This window comes from Danio aesculapii, chromosome 13 (genome assembly GCF_903798145.1).
Source record: "Danio aesculapii chromosome 13, fDanAes4.1, whole genome shotgun sequence".
Lineage (NCBI taxonomy): Eukaryota > Metazoa > Chordata > Actinopteri > Cypriniformes > Danionidae > Danio > Danio aesculapii.
Genome location: NC_079447.1, coordinates 10,614,917 through 10,632,717, shown reverse-complemented (window position 1 = coordinate 10,632,717; position 17,801 = coordinate 10,614,917). Strand labels below are relative to the sequence as shown.

At 38.4% G+C, this 17,801-nt stretch overlaps 1 protein-coding gene across 1 annotated transcript; it reads right to left on the bottom strand.

The window, feature by feature from the left end:
• Window positions 1-1,112: 1,112 nt before the first annotated feature.
• Window positions 1,113-17,015, bottom strand: LOC130240020 (protein FAM83H-like). Its single transcript, XM_056471435.1, has 8 exons — window positions 16,730-17,015; window positions 14,912-15,363; window positions 9,693-9,857; window positions 8,902-9,026; window positions 4,611-7,754; window positions 3,453-4,279; window positions 1,300-2,825; window positions 1,113-1,174 (listed from the first exon to the last, which is right to left on the bottom strand). Exons 2-8 carry the CDS (start codon window positions 15,353-15,355, stop codon window positions 1,166-1,168), a joined length of 6,240 nt encoding a protein of 2,079 aa, XP_056327410.1. The 5' UTR covers window positions 15,356-15,363; window positions 16,730-17,015; the 3' UTR covers window positions 1,113-1,165.
• Between the last annotated feature and the right edge of the window lie 786 nt (window positions 17,016-17,801).

Genomic DNA, 17,801 nt, shown 5'->3' with positions numbered 1-17,801 from the left:
ATTGCTCCAACATAGGCTCATTCTGAAAACGTAGCCCTAAATACATTTCTGGAGATCGCAAATTATACAGCCAGAGCTACGTATGGCTGCATTTCATCTTTATAATAAACTCTACGGGAAGGTATGACGCTGTTACTTTTCTCGCTTACCAGCTGACCACTTATCTCCGTATGGACGGCTTTCTCGTTGTTACCATTTTGTCCGGTAGCTTGACATGTACATTGGTGGACTTGAGACGCAGAGCAGAGTTGACAGTGACAACAGGGTTCGAGTTCGATGAAGAACGGTTCCAGAAAGCAGGTAAGACAAAACAAAAGCTAAAAAAATAAAATAAACAAGTAAATAACAGGATGAGAGTGGGTAAATCTGAAAATGTGGTAAAAATCAGGTGAGGGCTTTTCTTTTTCTGAATTCCTTTTTAAAACACTGCGGTTAGGTTTAGGGAAGTGGGTGGGCGAGTCAATCTGTGCTTTTTAAAACATTTGGTTGGGCTTAGGGAAGGGGGAGGGTGGGTCAGTCGACCAGTCATTCAGTCAGTGGACAGTCAGTCAACAGCAGCCCTTGGTGGATTTATGTGAGAACAGCAGGCATGAATGGCACTCGCAAAAGAAATATGAGATCTGAAATGCATCCACAGCAGCCTCTGGTGGATTCGTGCACTCTCCGGAAATGTACATAGGGGTATGCAATCAGAATGAGCCTGGGTTGCATTGCTCACATGCTTGTCACTGGCAAGTTCACTTTTTTGTTACTGTACCTCTTTGTTTGGTAAACAACACTTTATTACAGTAATTCAACCAACTCTCAGTTTCTAGACAGAAATCCTGATAATTGCAAAAGATTCAGAAATGTGTTTCAAAGCTATATATAGGCACACAATAGGTAATATCCTGCCCGATCGAAAGCTTATTCCATCTGGGAAGGTTGCGTTCCTTTTTTTTTTTGGCACACAGTTCCTCTGCTTAGCCTTGTAAGTCTTTTAGGAATTTCCACTATATCAGCATAGGCAGCATTCTTTGGTATAATCAGACATTATGAGACACTTTATCCCAAGTTTGCGCAGGTTCATAGTTATGAGGTAAGATTGGAGGAAGGAGCAAAATTAGGAAATATGTTTCCCTCTTACTGTCTACTCCTGGAGTCACTTTTCCAAAAAGTTTTTTTTTCATGAGGCCTGTGAAAACATCAAATACAAACGCAAACAATTAACCTACTTGAAACAAAGTACATGCGCACTTACACAATCTGATAAAACAACACTAAAAATGTTGAATTTATATAAACAAACCTCCAGCATACCTCAAAACGGCTGTAGACCTTCCTCTCTTTCCGCATTTTCTCCATCTTTTGGAGCAACATCTCCCGTTCTTCTGCTGTAGCCTTTTCGGACCAGGGCCTTCCCGAATATTTTGAGAGTGGTTTATATGCAGATTTAACCTCACCTTCTTTAGCTTCATTGGGTGAGGAGAGAGTTTGTTTGGACTGGGTTGATCTGCTTTGGTTCTTCGCTGAAATTTGCTCTAAAAGAACTTTAGTGTCATCTCTAAGGTTGCTGCATGAGATAACATTTGCTGTAGATGACTGATGGGCAGATAAAATCAATTTTGGACTGTCTGCCACTGTAGACTGCTTTTCTGAATTATGGGTTACAGTCAAATTGGACTTTTCTGACACTTCTGAAGAGACAGAGACAGAGTTTTCTTTTTCTGATGATGTTTGTTTGATTTCATCAACCTCATTAGGGTCTATGACTGTAGAAATGTCTGTGTGAGGCATCTCATTCCCTGGAGCTATAGCCGAGGTGTCATTCTTCTGAGGTTGCATTGTAATGGTTTCATTCTTCCGGCATTCATCTGTTTTCTCAGGTTTTGGGTCAATTGGACAGCTAGATTCCATAGAATTTGATGATATGTTAGATTGGAATTCTGTGCTATCTTGATTTGAGTTCATTACATTTGAGGACAGGCAAGGCTCTGGTAAAACTTGAGGCTGGGTTGAGCCCACATCCACTGCATCAAGACCAGTCAACTGATCAGTACTGACATGTGAAATGGGTAACACTTCGCTCAAGTCTTTAGATACAATAATGTCTCTTTTTTCATCTGCAAAGTCAGACATTGTTGCAGTGATGATTCGATGGGATTCGTTTTCTGTTTCAATAGGATGTTTGGAAAAATCTTCTCCTATTTTAGAAATATTTTGAGAAGATACTTGTTCTGTTACAGTGATCTGCTTGGTTAAGTCAACCCCTTCTTCTACGGGCGGCTGGAAGAAGTCTGTGGCTGCTGCAGTGGGCTTTAGGGAAGAGTTTGCTTCCGTTAGAATGGTCTGCTGGAAAGAGTCTGTATCGATTGGAGAGGACTGTTGGGAGGAATCTGTATCTGTTTGAATAGTCTGCTGGATAGAGTCTGTATCTGTTAAACTGGTCTGTTGGGAAGAATCTGTTTCTGTTGCAGTGGACTTTTCTAACGAGTCTATTTCTGTTGCAGTAGTCTGGTTGGAAGGGTTTGCTTCTATTATAGTGGTCTGCTGGGTAGAGTCGGTTTCTTTTGCAGTGGACATTTCAGAGAAGTCTATTTCTGTTGCAGCAGGCTGCTGGGAAGAATCTGCTTCTATTGGAGTGGTCTGCAGGGAAAACCTGTCTCCGTTGCAGTGAACTGCTGAGGAGAGTCTGTGTCTATTAGAGTGGTCTGCTGGGAAGAGCCTGTCTCCATTGCCATGATTTGCTGAGAAGAGTCTGCTTCTATTAGAGCAATCTGTAGAAAAGACTTTGTTTGAGTTGCAGTGGTCTGCTGGGAAGTGTCTCCTTCTACTAGGGTAATCTGCTGAGAAGACTTTGTTTCAGTTTTAGTGCTCTGCTGGGAAGAGTGTGTTTCTATTGAAGTGGGATGATGGGTAGAGTCTGCTTCTACTGGAGCAGACTGATGGGAAGGCTTTGTTTCAGTTGCAGTGGGCTGCTGTGAGGAGTCTGCATCTGTTGCAATGGGGTATTGGAAAGACTCTGCTTCTACTGAAGCGGACTGGTGGGAAGACTTTGTTTCAGTTGCAGGGGGTTGCTTGGAAAAGTTTGCTTCTATTAAAGAAGGCTGCCGATAAGAGTTTGCTTCTAATACAGTGGTCTGTTGGGAAGAGTCAGTTTCAGTTGCAGTGGTCTGCTGGGAAGAGTTTGCTTCTATTACAGTGGTCTGTTGGGAAGAGTCTGTTTTACTTGCAGTGATCAGTGGGAAAGAGTCTGTTTCAGTTGCAGTGGTTCTGCGGGGAAGAGTTTGCTTCCATTACAGTAGTCTGTTGGGAAGAATCCGTTTTCAGTTGCAGTGGTCTGCTGTGAAGAGTTTGCTTCAATTAAAGTGGCCTGCTGTGAAGAGCTTGCTTCTATTAGAGTGGTCTGCTGGAAAGAGTTTGCTTCTATAAAAGTGGGATGCTGGGATGAGTCTGCTTCTACAGGAGTAGACGATGGGAAGAGTCTCTGTCTTGCACAGTGATTTGCTTTGTGGACTGCATCTGTTTTGCAGTGGGGTGCTGGGAGTTGTCTGTCTCTATTGAAAGTGTCTTCTGGAAAGAGTGTTTCTCTAACTTAGGTGTCTGCTGGTAAGTGTCTGTGACTGTTGGAGTGGTCTGTTCCACCACACCAGCAGTTACAGACACTTGCTCTGAAGAGTCTCTCTCAGATGGAGCAGGTTGCTGAGAAGTGTTTGTCCCTGGTGGAGCGGGATGCTGGCAAGAATCTGAGACTGTTGCAGGGGGTTTCTGAAAGGTGTCTGTTTCCGTCGTAGAGGGTTGCTGGGGAGAGTGGGCCTCTGTTGGAGTGGGATGCTGGAAGCAGTCTGTCTCTCTTGCAGCAGGCTGCTGGAATGATTCAATCTCAGTTGCAACGGACATAACTGAAGAGACATTCTGTGTTGCACTGGGCCTCTGGGAAGAAACTGTGTATGGTGTTAATTTTAGGGCATTGTCAACTTCAGTTCCAGCAGGCTTCTGGGAAGAGTATACCTCTTTTGAAACAGCCTCCTGAAAAGAATGTGCGTCTTTTGGAGGAGGCTGTTGGAAAGACTTTGTGACCTCTGCAGTGAGCAGCTCAGACGAGTCTGTGATTGGTGCAGTATACTGCTGGGAATGGTCTGTTTCTGTTGCAGCATGCAGAATCTGTTGTAGAGAGTCTACCTCTGCTACATTAGGCAGCTGTGCAGAATCTACCTCTGTTGAAGTTGGTTGCTGGGAGGAATCTGTGCCTGTTAAAGAAGAGTTTTTAGAAGATTCTGTGACTTTTGCAGTGGACTGGCTGAAACTGGCAGAGGAGTGCTGAGAAGATTCTGTGGCTGTTGCAGTTAGTGGATGGGAAGAGTTTGCGGTTATTGCAGTGGAGTGCTGAAAAGACTCTGTGGCCATTGCAGTTAGTGGATTGGAAGAGGTTTGTAATTAATGCAGTGGAGTGCTGAGAAGAGTCTGTAGCTGTTGCAGTGGGATGTGGGAGGAGTCTATGATTGATGCAGTGGAGTTTTGAGAAGAGTCTGTCTCAGTTGCATTCAGATGTTGTGAAGAGGCTGCAACAGATGAATTTAACTGTATGAAAGATTGTGTATCTGCTGTGGTAGGATCCAGAGATAGTTCACTTTCTTTTGCAGTGTGTTGTAGGGGGACATTCTGAAGTGGAAGACTCAATAGAGTCCATCTCAGCTGAGGTGGGTTGTTCAGAAGAATTTTTCCTCAGTACAGCAGAGTCAGAACCAGTGCATTGTTGAGAAGGTTTATTGCTGGTTCTCACAGCAGAGGTATCTGTCACTATTGCAGTGGTTGGTTTGGTGGTTTTACTTTGTGCCTCAGTGGAGTCCGTCCCAGTTTCAGCAGGAGATTGAAAAGAGTACTCCTCTGTCACTGGCTGTTGAGAAGATGTTTTAATTGTAGTGGAGGTTAGTGATAATTCACCCTTTTCTAATGCTGGATGCTGTACAGAGTCAGTTGTTTTTGTTGTGATGGGGATATTTTGAGAAGTTTTAATTTCTGTAGAAATTGTGAGCTTAGTTGAGCCTTCACTCAAAGCAGTAGGCTTTAGGGCAAGAGGGGGTTGGGAGAAGCCAGTTTTTAATAATATAGGTTTTTGGAAAGGTTCATCTTCTATAATTACGAGCTGAGGTTGCTTTGAAATATGTTGTTGAGAAGGGTTTTTATTTATTTCAGTATCATTTAGGCTTTGAGAGGAGCCTACAGTTGTTGGAGCGAGGTCTTGGGCAGAACTAACTTCAGTTGTAGAAAGTGCTGGGAAAGGACTTGTAACTCTGTGGTCAGATTTTGAGAGTATGCTGTTATCTACAATTGCAAGGTTTGATGCTGAGCTAGAATCCAAAGACACATCATTTGAGGATGTGCTAGAAATGCAGAGTGAGCTCTGTGCAAGAGTTTGGGAATCATTTGCAGATAGACAGTCCTTATTTGGAGTGGTGCTTATTGGTGACATTGATTTTGTCTGTGGTAACTTTACAGGCAGACCACTCTCTTCCAGAACACCATGATATGGTTTTGTTTCTTTTTCAATGTGATACTGAGTGGGGGCAGAATGTTTTAAGGGAGCATTGAATGCAACAGAACTGACTTGATTTTGAGGAGATGTGGTCTGATTTTTAACTGTAGACACTGTTTTGGCCTCTTCAACAGGTATTAGAGCTGAATCTCTGATTTCTTGGAAAAATTGTTTTGAACCAGAGCAAGTTGAACCAGACTCTTCTGCAAGTTTTTTCTTAAATCTAATTTTTTCAGCATCTGTGGCTCTCTGAAGGATGTCTTTACTTGATTCTTCACATTTGGGATCTTTATATGTCTCTTTGATTTCTGCTGCAACAGCTGTCGTTTTTGATTTAAGTGAAGTGTCTGGAGTTTTGAAAACAGCTTTTTTATCTGTGTCATTATTTGCAGGTTTCTCTGGTAGAGCAAATTTTTGGGTGGCTTTCACTGGATTGTTTTGAGAAGTCTTTGCTGCTGAAAGTTTGCGTTTGGCTGCCAACTCTTTGAAATACCTCAGTCTACAGTCCGGGTCATTCATATCTATGAGAGATGATGATTTTTGCAAAACATTAGATGGCGATTCCATCCTTTTGCTATTTCCTTCAGGGACTGTGGTTTGAGGCAGGTCTTTTTCTTCCTGAGCACCCTCAATTAGTTTCTTTTGAAGATTTTGGGGGTTTTCCAAATCAGATTTTTCACTTGTTTTGCTTAGTTCATCCTCAGGTTCTGCAGACTCTGTGGCAGAGTTATCAAATGTGGCTGACTTAGTAAAATTGCTCCACTGAAAAGGCTGAAATGGAGAACCAGTCCTCCTCTTATCCAAAATATGTGACACACGAGCTGACAGTTTTAAAGCTTCATCCCCATCTATTTCTCCTGCTGTATCTTTCATCTCTTCTTGTGTATTCAACTCTAAATTTGAACTGAATATCAATGAGTGTCTCAGTCTGGAACTCCTCTGAACAGGTCTGCTGGGCTTTCTCTTGAGGAACTCTTCACTAATCCGGTTAGTCTCTTTTGGTTCTCTATTCTGCATCTCCTCTGCTTTTTCACCCTCAGTGGTGCAAGAAGACTCTGAGGTTGATGTTGGTGTTGATTTGAAATTGATTTGTGATAAGTCTGTTGGATGGTTAAGTGAACTAACCCGTAAAACAGAATCATTCTGTATCTGGACAGGCATCAGATTTTCCCTTGGTGAAGGTATCCTGTTTAACTCTCGATTTCCTGGTCTAATTTCAGGGCGTATAGGGCCACAAGGAACGTCCTGTGTAAAACATGGAACCTCATCAATTGCACTTGATCCTTCAAGTTCAGTAACATCTAATTCTCCAGCATCTTCACATGTACTAAGGTATGAGCTAATTCTCCAATCCCGCATGCCTTGCTTTTGACTCAGATCCTGTGGTTTGCGGTTCACGTTTAAGAAACGTTTCTGTTCTGGCTGGTTCGGTTGAGTTGGGGAGGTCTGACATTTATAAGAATATCCCATGCTATGTCTCTTACGGCCAGACTGCACAGGAGGCAATAGATGTCTTGGAGCATGTCCTTCCTCCATAGCAGAGTGAGACTGGAGGTATCTTTGAACATGATCATAACCTCCAGTTGGTTCAGCTTCATCTACCTCAGAAGGATAGCCAGAGCCTGATAACGGATCAACATGGTGGCCTTGGCCTCTAAACTTCCCATACATATCATAACTAGTTTGTAATCCAGTTTCCTGGTAAATATGTGGCTCCCTTGCAAAGTGACCACCGTGGGACATTGCTTCCTCCATGTACTGATTCCCTCTCATTGGATGGTTTTGAGGGGACATATATTCAAAATCAGGGAGATTTCCGTAGCTATGCCTTTTGTATCCAACCATTTCAGTTGGTCCTCTCATTGGCCTTCCATGCTCAATGAATTGATGATCTCCTCTATATTGTTGGGGAGCAGGCATTGCAACTGGTGCACTGTGCATGGATTCACTCCTATAGGGTAACATTTTGGGACCCGCATTCATGTGAACAGCTGCAGTACATTCAGGCCAGTCCATGCTTACAGTTGGATATTGTCTGTTAAACATGGCGGTCTTCTCTGTGTTGTAGTAGTTTTCAGGTTCACTACTGTAGTGTGGCATATTGGCCAAAACATTTTCAACATCCAGTGGCTCCGAATGGGCAAACAAAATCCGAAACTCTTCATCAAAGGTGGACACAAGCTGTCCCAGAAACAGATGAGCTAGACAGCGATGTATCTTCTCAAATGACCACATGAAGCTGCAACACAAAGTGAGAAGATCAGTTAGCCAACACATATTTTAATGTGCCACATGCCACAGCCATATCACCCTGCAGCCTAAGAATGCCTACTCACTGAAGCTAAGCAGGGCTGAGTCTGGTCAGTACCTGGATGGGAGACCACTTGGGAAAACTAGGTTGCTGTTGGAAGTGGTGTTAGTGAGGCCAGCAGGGGGCACTCAAACTGTGTTCTGTGAGTCCTCTTGCCCCAGTATAGTGAAGGGGACACTATACTGTCAGTGAGCGCTGTCTTTCGGATGAGGCATTAACACAAGGTCCTGACTCTCTGTGGACATTTAAAATCCCATGGCACTTCTCGTAAAGAGTAACCCCAGTGTCCTGGCCAAATTCCCTCTATTGGCTGCAGTAAGAGGAGGGCTCAAAAAATACATCAGATGTCAGAAACTTCTTGAATCTCGTTGTTTTGCCGCCTGGAAACATCAACAGTAGCGGAAATCGTGTTCGCATTTTTTTATCGCGGACGAATGACCTCATGAAAAAATACTATGGTAATTTATAGTAATTATTATTGTGTTTTTGAAAATCTTTTTTTAGTATTGGTTTTGTTTATAGTTGTTGTGATACCTGAGCAACCATAGAATTTAAATAGGCTATTTTTATAACATGGTTCAAAAACACTAGAGTATTGCTAATAATTACTAGTATTTTTAATGAGGGAATGGACCCAATTGAAATATCACCATTTTTACAAAAAGATGGTCACAATCACTGTCAAATACTGTTTTTTTTTTACAATTAAAACAGCATCTTTGGATATCTTTTTCTGCTGGAGATACTGTTGTAAAAAACGTAAATAAAAAAACGAACACATATTGGTGATCAATTCTGCGCAGATTTTGCCCATCTCAAATGAGCTTACTATCTCTCCACCCCACCAATAGCTAGTGTGAAGTGAGCACACTGGCGCTGTTGTCCTGTGACTGCTGTTGCATCATCCAAGTGGATGCTGCACACTGGTGGTGGTGTGAAGAGACCCCCGCCATACACAATAAATGGCCGTATGGCCATTCACAAAAAATGTGCTATATAATAACATTTAAAAAATGTTAAGGTTGCTTTTTTGTTTTTAAGGTTAGGGTTTTGTCATAATGTAAAACACACTCACCTATAGTTGCCACTTAAAACAGCTCTGCAGTCTACAAGTATAAAACGATCCATCATTTGACCTTTGAAAGTCTTTCCTGTGCGGCAGAAATAGGTACTACCAGAGACGGTTCTCACCCGCATACACTGCAAGAAAAAAAAATATAATACTGCATTCGTACTGACTTCTAACAACCACATTTTAATTGTCTTTTAAAGATGCACCATCTAATAATAAACAATGACAACTGAGTCTATATTACTCTAACATACAGTGTTAATACAAAATATTGTAAAAATAAAAAGTACGTACAGTATCAGTCATGATATTTCTATTCCATTGTTTAAACCAATGTAAAAGACAATCAATTTTAAAGGGGTTGTTCACCCAAATATGAAAACCTACCTATTTACTCACTTTAATTGGTTTTAAACCTTTATAAAAATTTCCTGATGAACTTAAAATAAGATATTTTGAAGAAAGCTGGAAACCTGTAACCATTGACCTCCACAGTAGGAAAAACAAACAGTATAAGTCAATGTTTACCTGTTTGAATATATACAATACATATATATATATATATATATATATATATATATATATATATATATATATATATATATATATATATTTTTTTTTTTTTTTTTATTTATTGTTTAACAGAACAAAGAAACAGGTTTGTGACATATGAAGGGTGCATAAATAATGACAGAATTTTCAGTTTTGGGTGATCTTTCCCTTTATTAATATGCTAACAAAACCCTCTTTATGACAACTAAATTTGCGCTAAAACTCAAGCACATGCCACTTACTTTTATCTCATCCAGATTAACCCTACAGTTGTTCACCATTGCAACAAAATGGTGAGCATTTAGTTCATCAAGAAGAACATAAACGGCCACACCACGTGCTGCTGCACCAAGGATATCAGCAAAGATGTCGACATCTGTAAACATATCCATTACCACAGCAATAACCTAGAACAAAAAATACAAATGTATTACAAAAAAAACAAACAATAGTGTTGCAATGAAGTTAGAATGAGTTTCAGTTTTTTTCTAGCTTAAGAACCTTTTTCCACTAGTATGTAGTTTTATTACAATAGAAAATATTTTTCACTAACATTTTTTTCGACAGCCATTTTACAGGCATGTCTATAAGTATGCAACAGAATTTGATTACTTCAAATGCTTATGAAGCATCACTATATAATGTCTGCAGAAAAAGAACAAACAAAATAATGACAAAGAAGCGAATATCAGATGAAGATAAGTGGAGGGCAAGGAACGCTGTCTACGTTTATGTTTACTTAAACTGGGCCATCACTGTTGACAATGTGGTAACCAGTCTGTTTTACACTAGTCAAAAGTTCAGACATAAAAGCCTCCCAAGAGCAAATGAACCAAATCTGAAACTCAAACGACCTCAACTGTAAAAAAAACACATCAGAGAGAAAACAAGTCTGCAAGATATGGATGATACTTTTACAGTACAAAGGCATACTTATGACAACCAGGGCCGGATTAACCAATGGGCATTATGGGCACAATCCCAGGGGCCCGTGCGCACTTGGCGCCCCTGCGAGGAGGGGAAAAAACACTGATTTTGTAGTGATATTTAGGCTAAGTGCAAATAGCACATCTCGTTGGAATGAGCTAGTTAAGTGATCACCGTTTGATTGACAGAGACAACAGAACTAAAGAGATCGACAAACAGCAGCATGAGTGGCGTAGCTCATAAAGATCATGGCAACATGTTTTAATGCAATCGATCATGAACCCGGTTCGAATCCAGCGTCTGATGAACTCATTCTTCTTTTTTCCCCCACTACATATCAGATATTGCCAACTTTTCATCACGAGGAAGACAAATAGGAATCATTAATAAGTGTGTGTGTATTATAGAAGACTCAAAGAACTGGATTGGAGAGGTGTTATATCCAAATCATATGCATTATAAGTTTGTAGAAGTTATACATTAAAAATATCCTTCAATATAAATTTTAGTTCTGCTTCAGTGAACCTGAACAAGTATATTAAAATCCATTAATTTTCACTAGATGTAATAGTATATTTTTTTCAAGTATGCTTTAAATGCTTTAAAAATAAGTTAAATCTTTGTAGACTAGAAATACATGTACTGTAGGGCATTACATTATATATTTTTTATGAAAAAATATTATATTAATCTTGAGGCCAGGTAGTGGGCTACAAGACATTGTGCCCAGGGGCCTCTGAATTCTTAATCCGGGCCTAATGACAACATCAAATAAATAAAAAAACACTCCCAGTGCTTCACACAGGTTTGAAATATACTTGTGATGGTGGCCAGATTGAAACACCATTTACCCATATCACATAAATAGTTAACTATATATGACAAACAAAACATTATTTAATTTTTAACAATAATTTGATTTATTATAACACTGTTATACACGGTTTCATTTCAATGGGTTAAAGTAAAAAAAGACTGTTAAAATAAAAGGAATCCACTATTTCTCTTACATTTATGTTATTTAGGAGCCATGCGCACCCACTGACAGGTCAAATTTCCTCTCTCTTTCAAGTTTAAAGCAAACTTGAATGCTGAAGCATTTTAGATATGTATTTAAAATAGCCTATGGAATATATTAAAGGGGTGGTACAGAATGTCATTTTAAGGCTTGGTTGTGTTTATAAGATGCAAAGCAATGTGTGCTCATGTTTCACTTGAAGGAAATCACGTTGTTATTTTTTTCATAAATCTCACTTTGATTATATACAGCTACTCAGCTAACATGAAAATGACTGTCTTATTTTCTAGTTCCTCTGAAAGGCCCACCCTCAAGTGACTCTGATTGGTCATCTATCATAATGTGCTGTGATTCGCGGATCGGCTCCACGTCACGCCCATACAAGCACGCGTTTCCGGTTGTTTACATCTTTGCTACAGCATACCGTTAAGGCTAGACACTGTACATGTCATGATCAATTTTAACAAATAAAAACACCTACAGGTTGTCCCTCAGAGTTCACAGCTTCTGCTTGTTGGAGCTGCTCCTTCTTTGAGGAGATTTTAACCGAATCCAGCACTGAGCTGCGAGAGATTTTGGAAGCTGTGTTTAGTCAAATCATGTTTGCTAAGTATTTTATAATTCTCTGCAACATAATTAAATTAAACTGTAAGCACTTCTATCTTTGTGTCGTGTCATTTGGAAGAAAATACAGAAACAGAAGAAGCTCTGTGAAAATAGCAACGTTTGGAAGGCATTTTAGCTCTCTCTGCTGTAACATTACCTCTGGCCACGCCCCTTTGCTGCGCAGTGTGTGTGCGCGGTAAAACTATGTTTGTGATCTCACAGGCCCGGAAGTATTTTTTTGTAGTCCCCAAATTTTGTTCGCTGTAGGCTTTGCTAAGCTAACTCTGTAAAAGCCAAGGTCTCCCTTTGCATTGAACTTTGAGCGTCTTACATTCAGAGATGCTGTTTATGTTCACACAGCTACATTACACATCAACTAAAGTTTAAAATATGATATCGTAGTGGACCACCACTTTAACATCCTCAAATTAAAAAAATAATCAGCAAATGAGAAATAAATGACAAAAAGGGGGGAAAAAACAGACAATATCTCTAAAAATTATCATAATTACGAGATTAAAACATGTAGATTATTTAAATAAGGCAAATGCGTTGATTAACCATTACCACTGCAGCCAGTTTAGACCAGTCATTTAGTCCTCTTCGAGTATATTGTAAGGTTTTTCTGAGTTGTTAAGATTAAAGAATGAATTGTTAAATGTTTCTCTCACTCTCATGCAAAAACATATACAATTAACGACAGCTTTAGAAAGCGAAAGCAAAAGCAGAATCCCAGACAGGTCCCAAAAAGGCACATCTCTGTGGGTCTGCAGAGCATGTGAGATTATGAGAGTGTTGACAGGTCTCGCACAGAACGAAATGGATACACAAGAGAAGATTTTCCACTAATTAATCGATCACGGATGTGTGGTTATATTGAGTGGATATAAAAAAAGTGTAAAAGGATTTTAATAATAGTAAAAAAATTGATGTGTCATTAAATATACTTGGGCAGCTGTTAATCTACTGTATCTGGGCGGCCTGACCAAGTAAGGTCTATGTATGGGAAGAACTGACTCCTACTCTAGCACTAAATTCTCTGAGCACAAACAAGTTCTTGTGTATTGTAATTGTAAGTTGCTTTGGACAAAAGCGTCTGATAAATGACTAAAGGTCAATGGAATAGTTCACTCCCCCCCCAAAAAAAACGTACTACTTACTCACCCTTAAGGTTATAAACCTTTATGAGTTTCTTTAGTGGAACACTGAAGATGATATTTTTAAGAAAGCTGAAAACCATTGACATCCATAGTAGGAGAAACACTTACTATGGAAGTTAATGGTTAAATGTTTTCAGCTTTCTTCAAAGTATCTTACTCAAACAGGTTATAAACACATGGAAGTTTTTTGGGTGAAGTATGCCTTTAAGATCGCATTAAAGTACAGATGCTTGCAAGTTAGAGATTACTTTTTAAAATTAAAAATTATGAATAAATTTAAGGATGATTATAATTTGATCACAGTATTTTCGGATGCATACATAAATGAAGAAAACAAAAAACTGGTGTCTAAATGATATGAATGCATACAAAACAGTAAGACTCAATCATCAAATTACATAAAACAAAAACGGGAGAAAAAGTCAGACCAACAAATAACAGAGGAAGAGTGGACAGATATGTGTGTCACATGCAAAAACCACAAACTGAGGAGCTTGGAGAGAGTTTGAACAGCAAAATCAGATGAGGTACTTTTTAACACCTAAACTGTCTGCATTGCGTACAGGTGTTGAAAGTTTGGGGTCTTGTTGAAGACAACATGGAACCTTAGTGGCTAACCATTTTCACATTTTTTGCGCTTGTCCAAAAATACAGCCCTTCTGGTATGAAGTAGAAACTGAAATAAAAAAGATATCGGGAGAAGAATTGAACTACTCATTTATTACATTATACCTTGGGAAAATACCAGAAATTAATTGTTACAGTTATTGACAAATACTTCATACTTCACTACATTCAAATACTTTTGGTAAGTAGCAGAAAAGCAATAACATTTTAGGGGTAATTTATATCAGAGTTTAACACCAAAAGCAACAAAAAATTGAGAGGGCAAACTTATCTGACTTTTGTGGCCACTACTACCTAATGGATCTCTATTATAATGTTATTTTACTTCAACTATTTCTTTCCCTAATAAACTGATCTACACTGTTCTTAAAGCTGGGCATGCCCTTGTCTGTGATGCAGGGAATATAGCAGTGGTGGAACTTATAACACTTTCTGAGTTAATTTAGTCACTATTTAAATGCCATCAAGTCTAAAATAACTTTCAGGTTGATCCTCCTACAAGGACTCAATGTATAGGAATTTTAAAGGAAATTCACTGTAATGAGAGACTGACTTTTAACATAAAACTTGATTAAAAAAAGTGCAACAAGTATTGGCAAAAATAAACTATGCCATTGTAAATAATATGTGAGAATGTGCTTCATATGTATTGTGACTTGATTTTGTAACCCTGTATGACAACAGCTTTGTTCTTTATTTTTTCTCCCCCTTTTGGCCTTTTTTTTCTAAATTAAATTTTAAAAAGTAAAAAAAATAGCACTGAAGCCATTTCATGCCTTAACTAATCACGCACTTTTATTTTGAAATTATATTAACCTTGGGCGATTAGTAACAAAAATCTTATACTGTTTGCAATTGAATTAACTCTTCGTTAAATAAAAGAAGATTAATAGTGTGTCCTTAAGAGTGCATAATAGCTGTCATTGTGTCAAGTTTAGAATGAAAGGCCAGCTGTAAAACTAGTGTTACCAGTTTGACTTTTTGTACTAACCTTTTTACTAAGCAGTACTTGTGAAAACAGTACAAAGCTATTTAAAACAACAAAGTGACAAAGGAAAACTGTTTACATTCGCTGCCTTTTTTGATGCATTAATAAAATATTACTTAGTGCATTTGAACTCACTTGTTGTGCATTCTTGATCATTCTACGAACTTGCTCCTTGATACTGGGCATCTCAGGGTCAGATGGGTTCACCAATGTAGTGACCTCAGTAGGTCCAACAAATCGGAATTGTTGTGGCCAGCCTAAGTCCAAACTCGGAGCATCGTGGTCTGAATGTACGGGCCAGTAAGTGCCAGAAGAGCCATCAGCATCTTCAGCCATGTATCTCCTCTCCGGCTGGGCAGTCTGATTAGGAGCACGTATTGTGCATTTGATATACTCAATCTCTGTTTGGGACAAGAAATCAACCACGTTTGCTTCCTGAAGAAACCCATAGTAGCCTTCTAAGTCAGCATTAACCAGGGCATCAATGGCCAAGCGATATTCCTCACGGTAATGAGGGGGCAGGTAGTTTGGGTCCAGGGGATTGTCCCCGGCAGAGGAACACTGGGAACGATGGGCCATGTTTACACCTAAATCAAGAGAGAAGAGTGAATTTGATCAATCAAAGTAAAAAATGGTCATGCACATTGTTTCCACATCAGGGCAACAATTGTGTTTTTTCCATCCAAATACAGAATATGAAAAGCAAACATGCATAAAGTACATTAAACTAAACAATATCATACAGAAAATTATATATAAAACCCAAAAATATTCTAGATATAATTAAAATCTGATATCATTTTAGAGATGACCTTTCAAATGAACATAATTACGTACAGTAAGAGGCCTTTAAACGTTATAAGTGTTTAATTTTTTCCTAAGTTTAAATTTTGTCATCAATAAGAACGGTTGACACTAACTTTACCTGTCAAAATTGCCAATATTATTCAGACATTGATGTATAAAACCATAAATTCTCTAGATATAATTAAAATTTGATATAATTTTAGAGATTACCTTTCAAATGAACATAAATATGTACAGTAAGAGACCTTTAAACTTTATTAAGCCTTTACACTTTTCTTGAGTTTGTGTTGTTCTTACCCAAATCACTAAGAATGTTTGACACCAACTTATAAAAACTGCCCAAAACAATAAAGAATTGAACAGTATTCATACTTTAAAACTTTTTAACTGCTATATAAGCAAGTCATCATGATATGAAACCCATCAATAAAATTCGTCCTCTCTACGTTTAAAAATAAAAATATCTCATAATTAAAGTAAATAACAAATTAGATCTAAAGAAATGACATTGATTTAACCTATTAAAATGAATTTGTAATGAATAAACATTTTTTTATTCCTTATAATTAATATGCATTTCAAGTAGAAATAAACAATGATCATATATTAGTTTGTCCTTGTAACATAATTTATGTCTGAAGGGGTTAAATACAAAATGGATACTAAAACAAAAAAAAATTAAAAGAACACGGCGTCCATTTGTAAAAATGAACTAAAACTTGTAACGTCAAGCGAACTAAGGGTCTCTGGACTTTCTGAATTGTATTATATATCAAATATTAGTGCTAAACATTGCAAATAATTTCTCTTACAGTAGCTACGTTATCAGTTTTTCATTCAAAATCAGAATTAGATCGAGTGAAGATCTCACATCTGTCTCACAACTTCTGGGTGTGTCGCAGAGAGCCCACCATTTAGGGACTGCATATTTCTCTTATATTCGTGTGTTAACAAATCACTTCTGTAAAATTAACCACAGACATGTTGCGCTTCCCCTGAGAATCGACGCATGCGAGTTACAGTACATTCAAACGGAACGCTATACGGGCTTAAAAAGTATCGCAAACTTACTGCCAAGCAAACCAAGAACAGATTATTAAATATAACGATGTTTCCTGACATGAATTTGACATGAAATCGACTTACCAATCTAAAGTTCAGTTTGATTCCTTGTGTAAAATCCCTTCATCGATGTAACAGTCATGACGAACGACAGACGCTTTGACTTTCGCTCCAGTTGAAGAAGAAAACGCACACACACATCTCTCTCTTTCTCTCTCACACACACAGACAGCCGCACACACATACACACACAGGCAAAACCTGTTTGTGTACGCGCGCAATCTAGTTATCTAGTCTATAGTTATCTTCTCAAAATAAGCGTCGTCCCATAAAAAAGTCCATTTTACTTGCATGAGTTCCTGAGTGAAGTTGTTAATACGCGTACAGCATTGTTCCACAACACAGAAATCCATAGGAGTATTAGATTTTATGTAAAGTTAATAATTCTCAATCCTAGTCAATCTTTAACTCTGAACACATGGACCTGATGATAACAAAGAGTTGATCGGGAACTCAATTGCATATATGAGAATGTGTTTTGGCTGAATAGGCTATACGGTCAGTCAGGGGTCACTGGGAAATGACAACTCCCCCTCAGCAAAAAACAGCCATTTAATTCATTTAATGCTTTTAGGCTAATTTAAAGATTATTTTGAAGGATGTAAAAAAACTATGGTCCCAATGTATTTCCTGTGTTAATTTCTATAGCTTCAGAGAATCCAAAAAGGGCGACATATGGATAAATAATGTTATGATAGCTGTTTTAACATTAAGTTATGATTGAATTGCCTCTTACAGTGATGAAATAGTTTGGTAATGATGAAATGTTCATGACATCGCATTGAAATATACATGTTTCAGTTCATTAACAGTGAGCAATTGAGAATTGTACTTTTAACTGGACCCTATAATTTAACACAATGAACTTGCTTGAATTACAATCTGTATTTATAATGTAAATGCAAAACCTGTCAACAATTTCTAATGTAGTAAAAGACATTTGTTTTGTTTGTTCGTCAAACCAAGAGCATGATAAATGGCATCATATGAGCCTGTAAACTTGTTTAACTGGAACAAAGTAACTTCAAACATCATGGGTTGGGGGAAAAAGTAGACAAAACATGCAAACGTGACATTTTTAACTTAAAGGAATGAG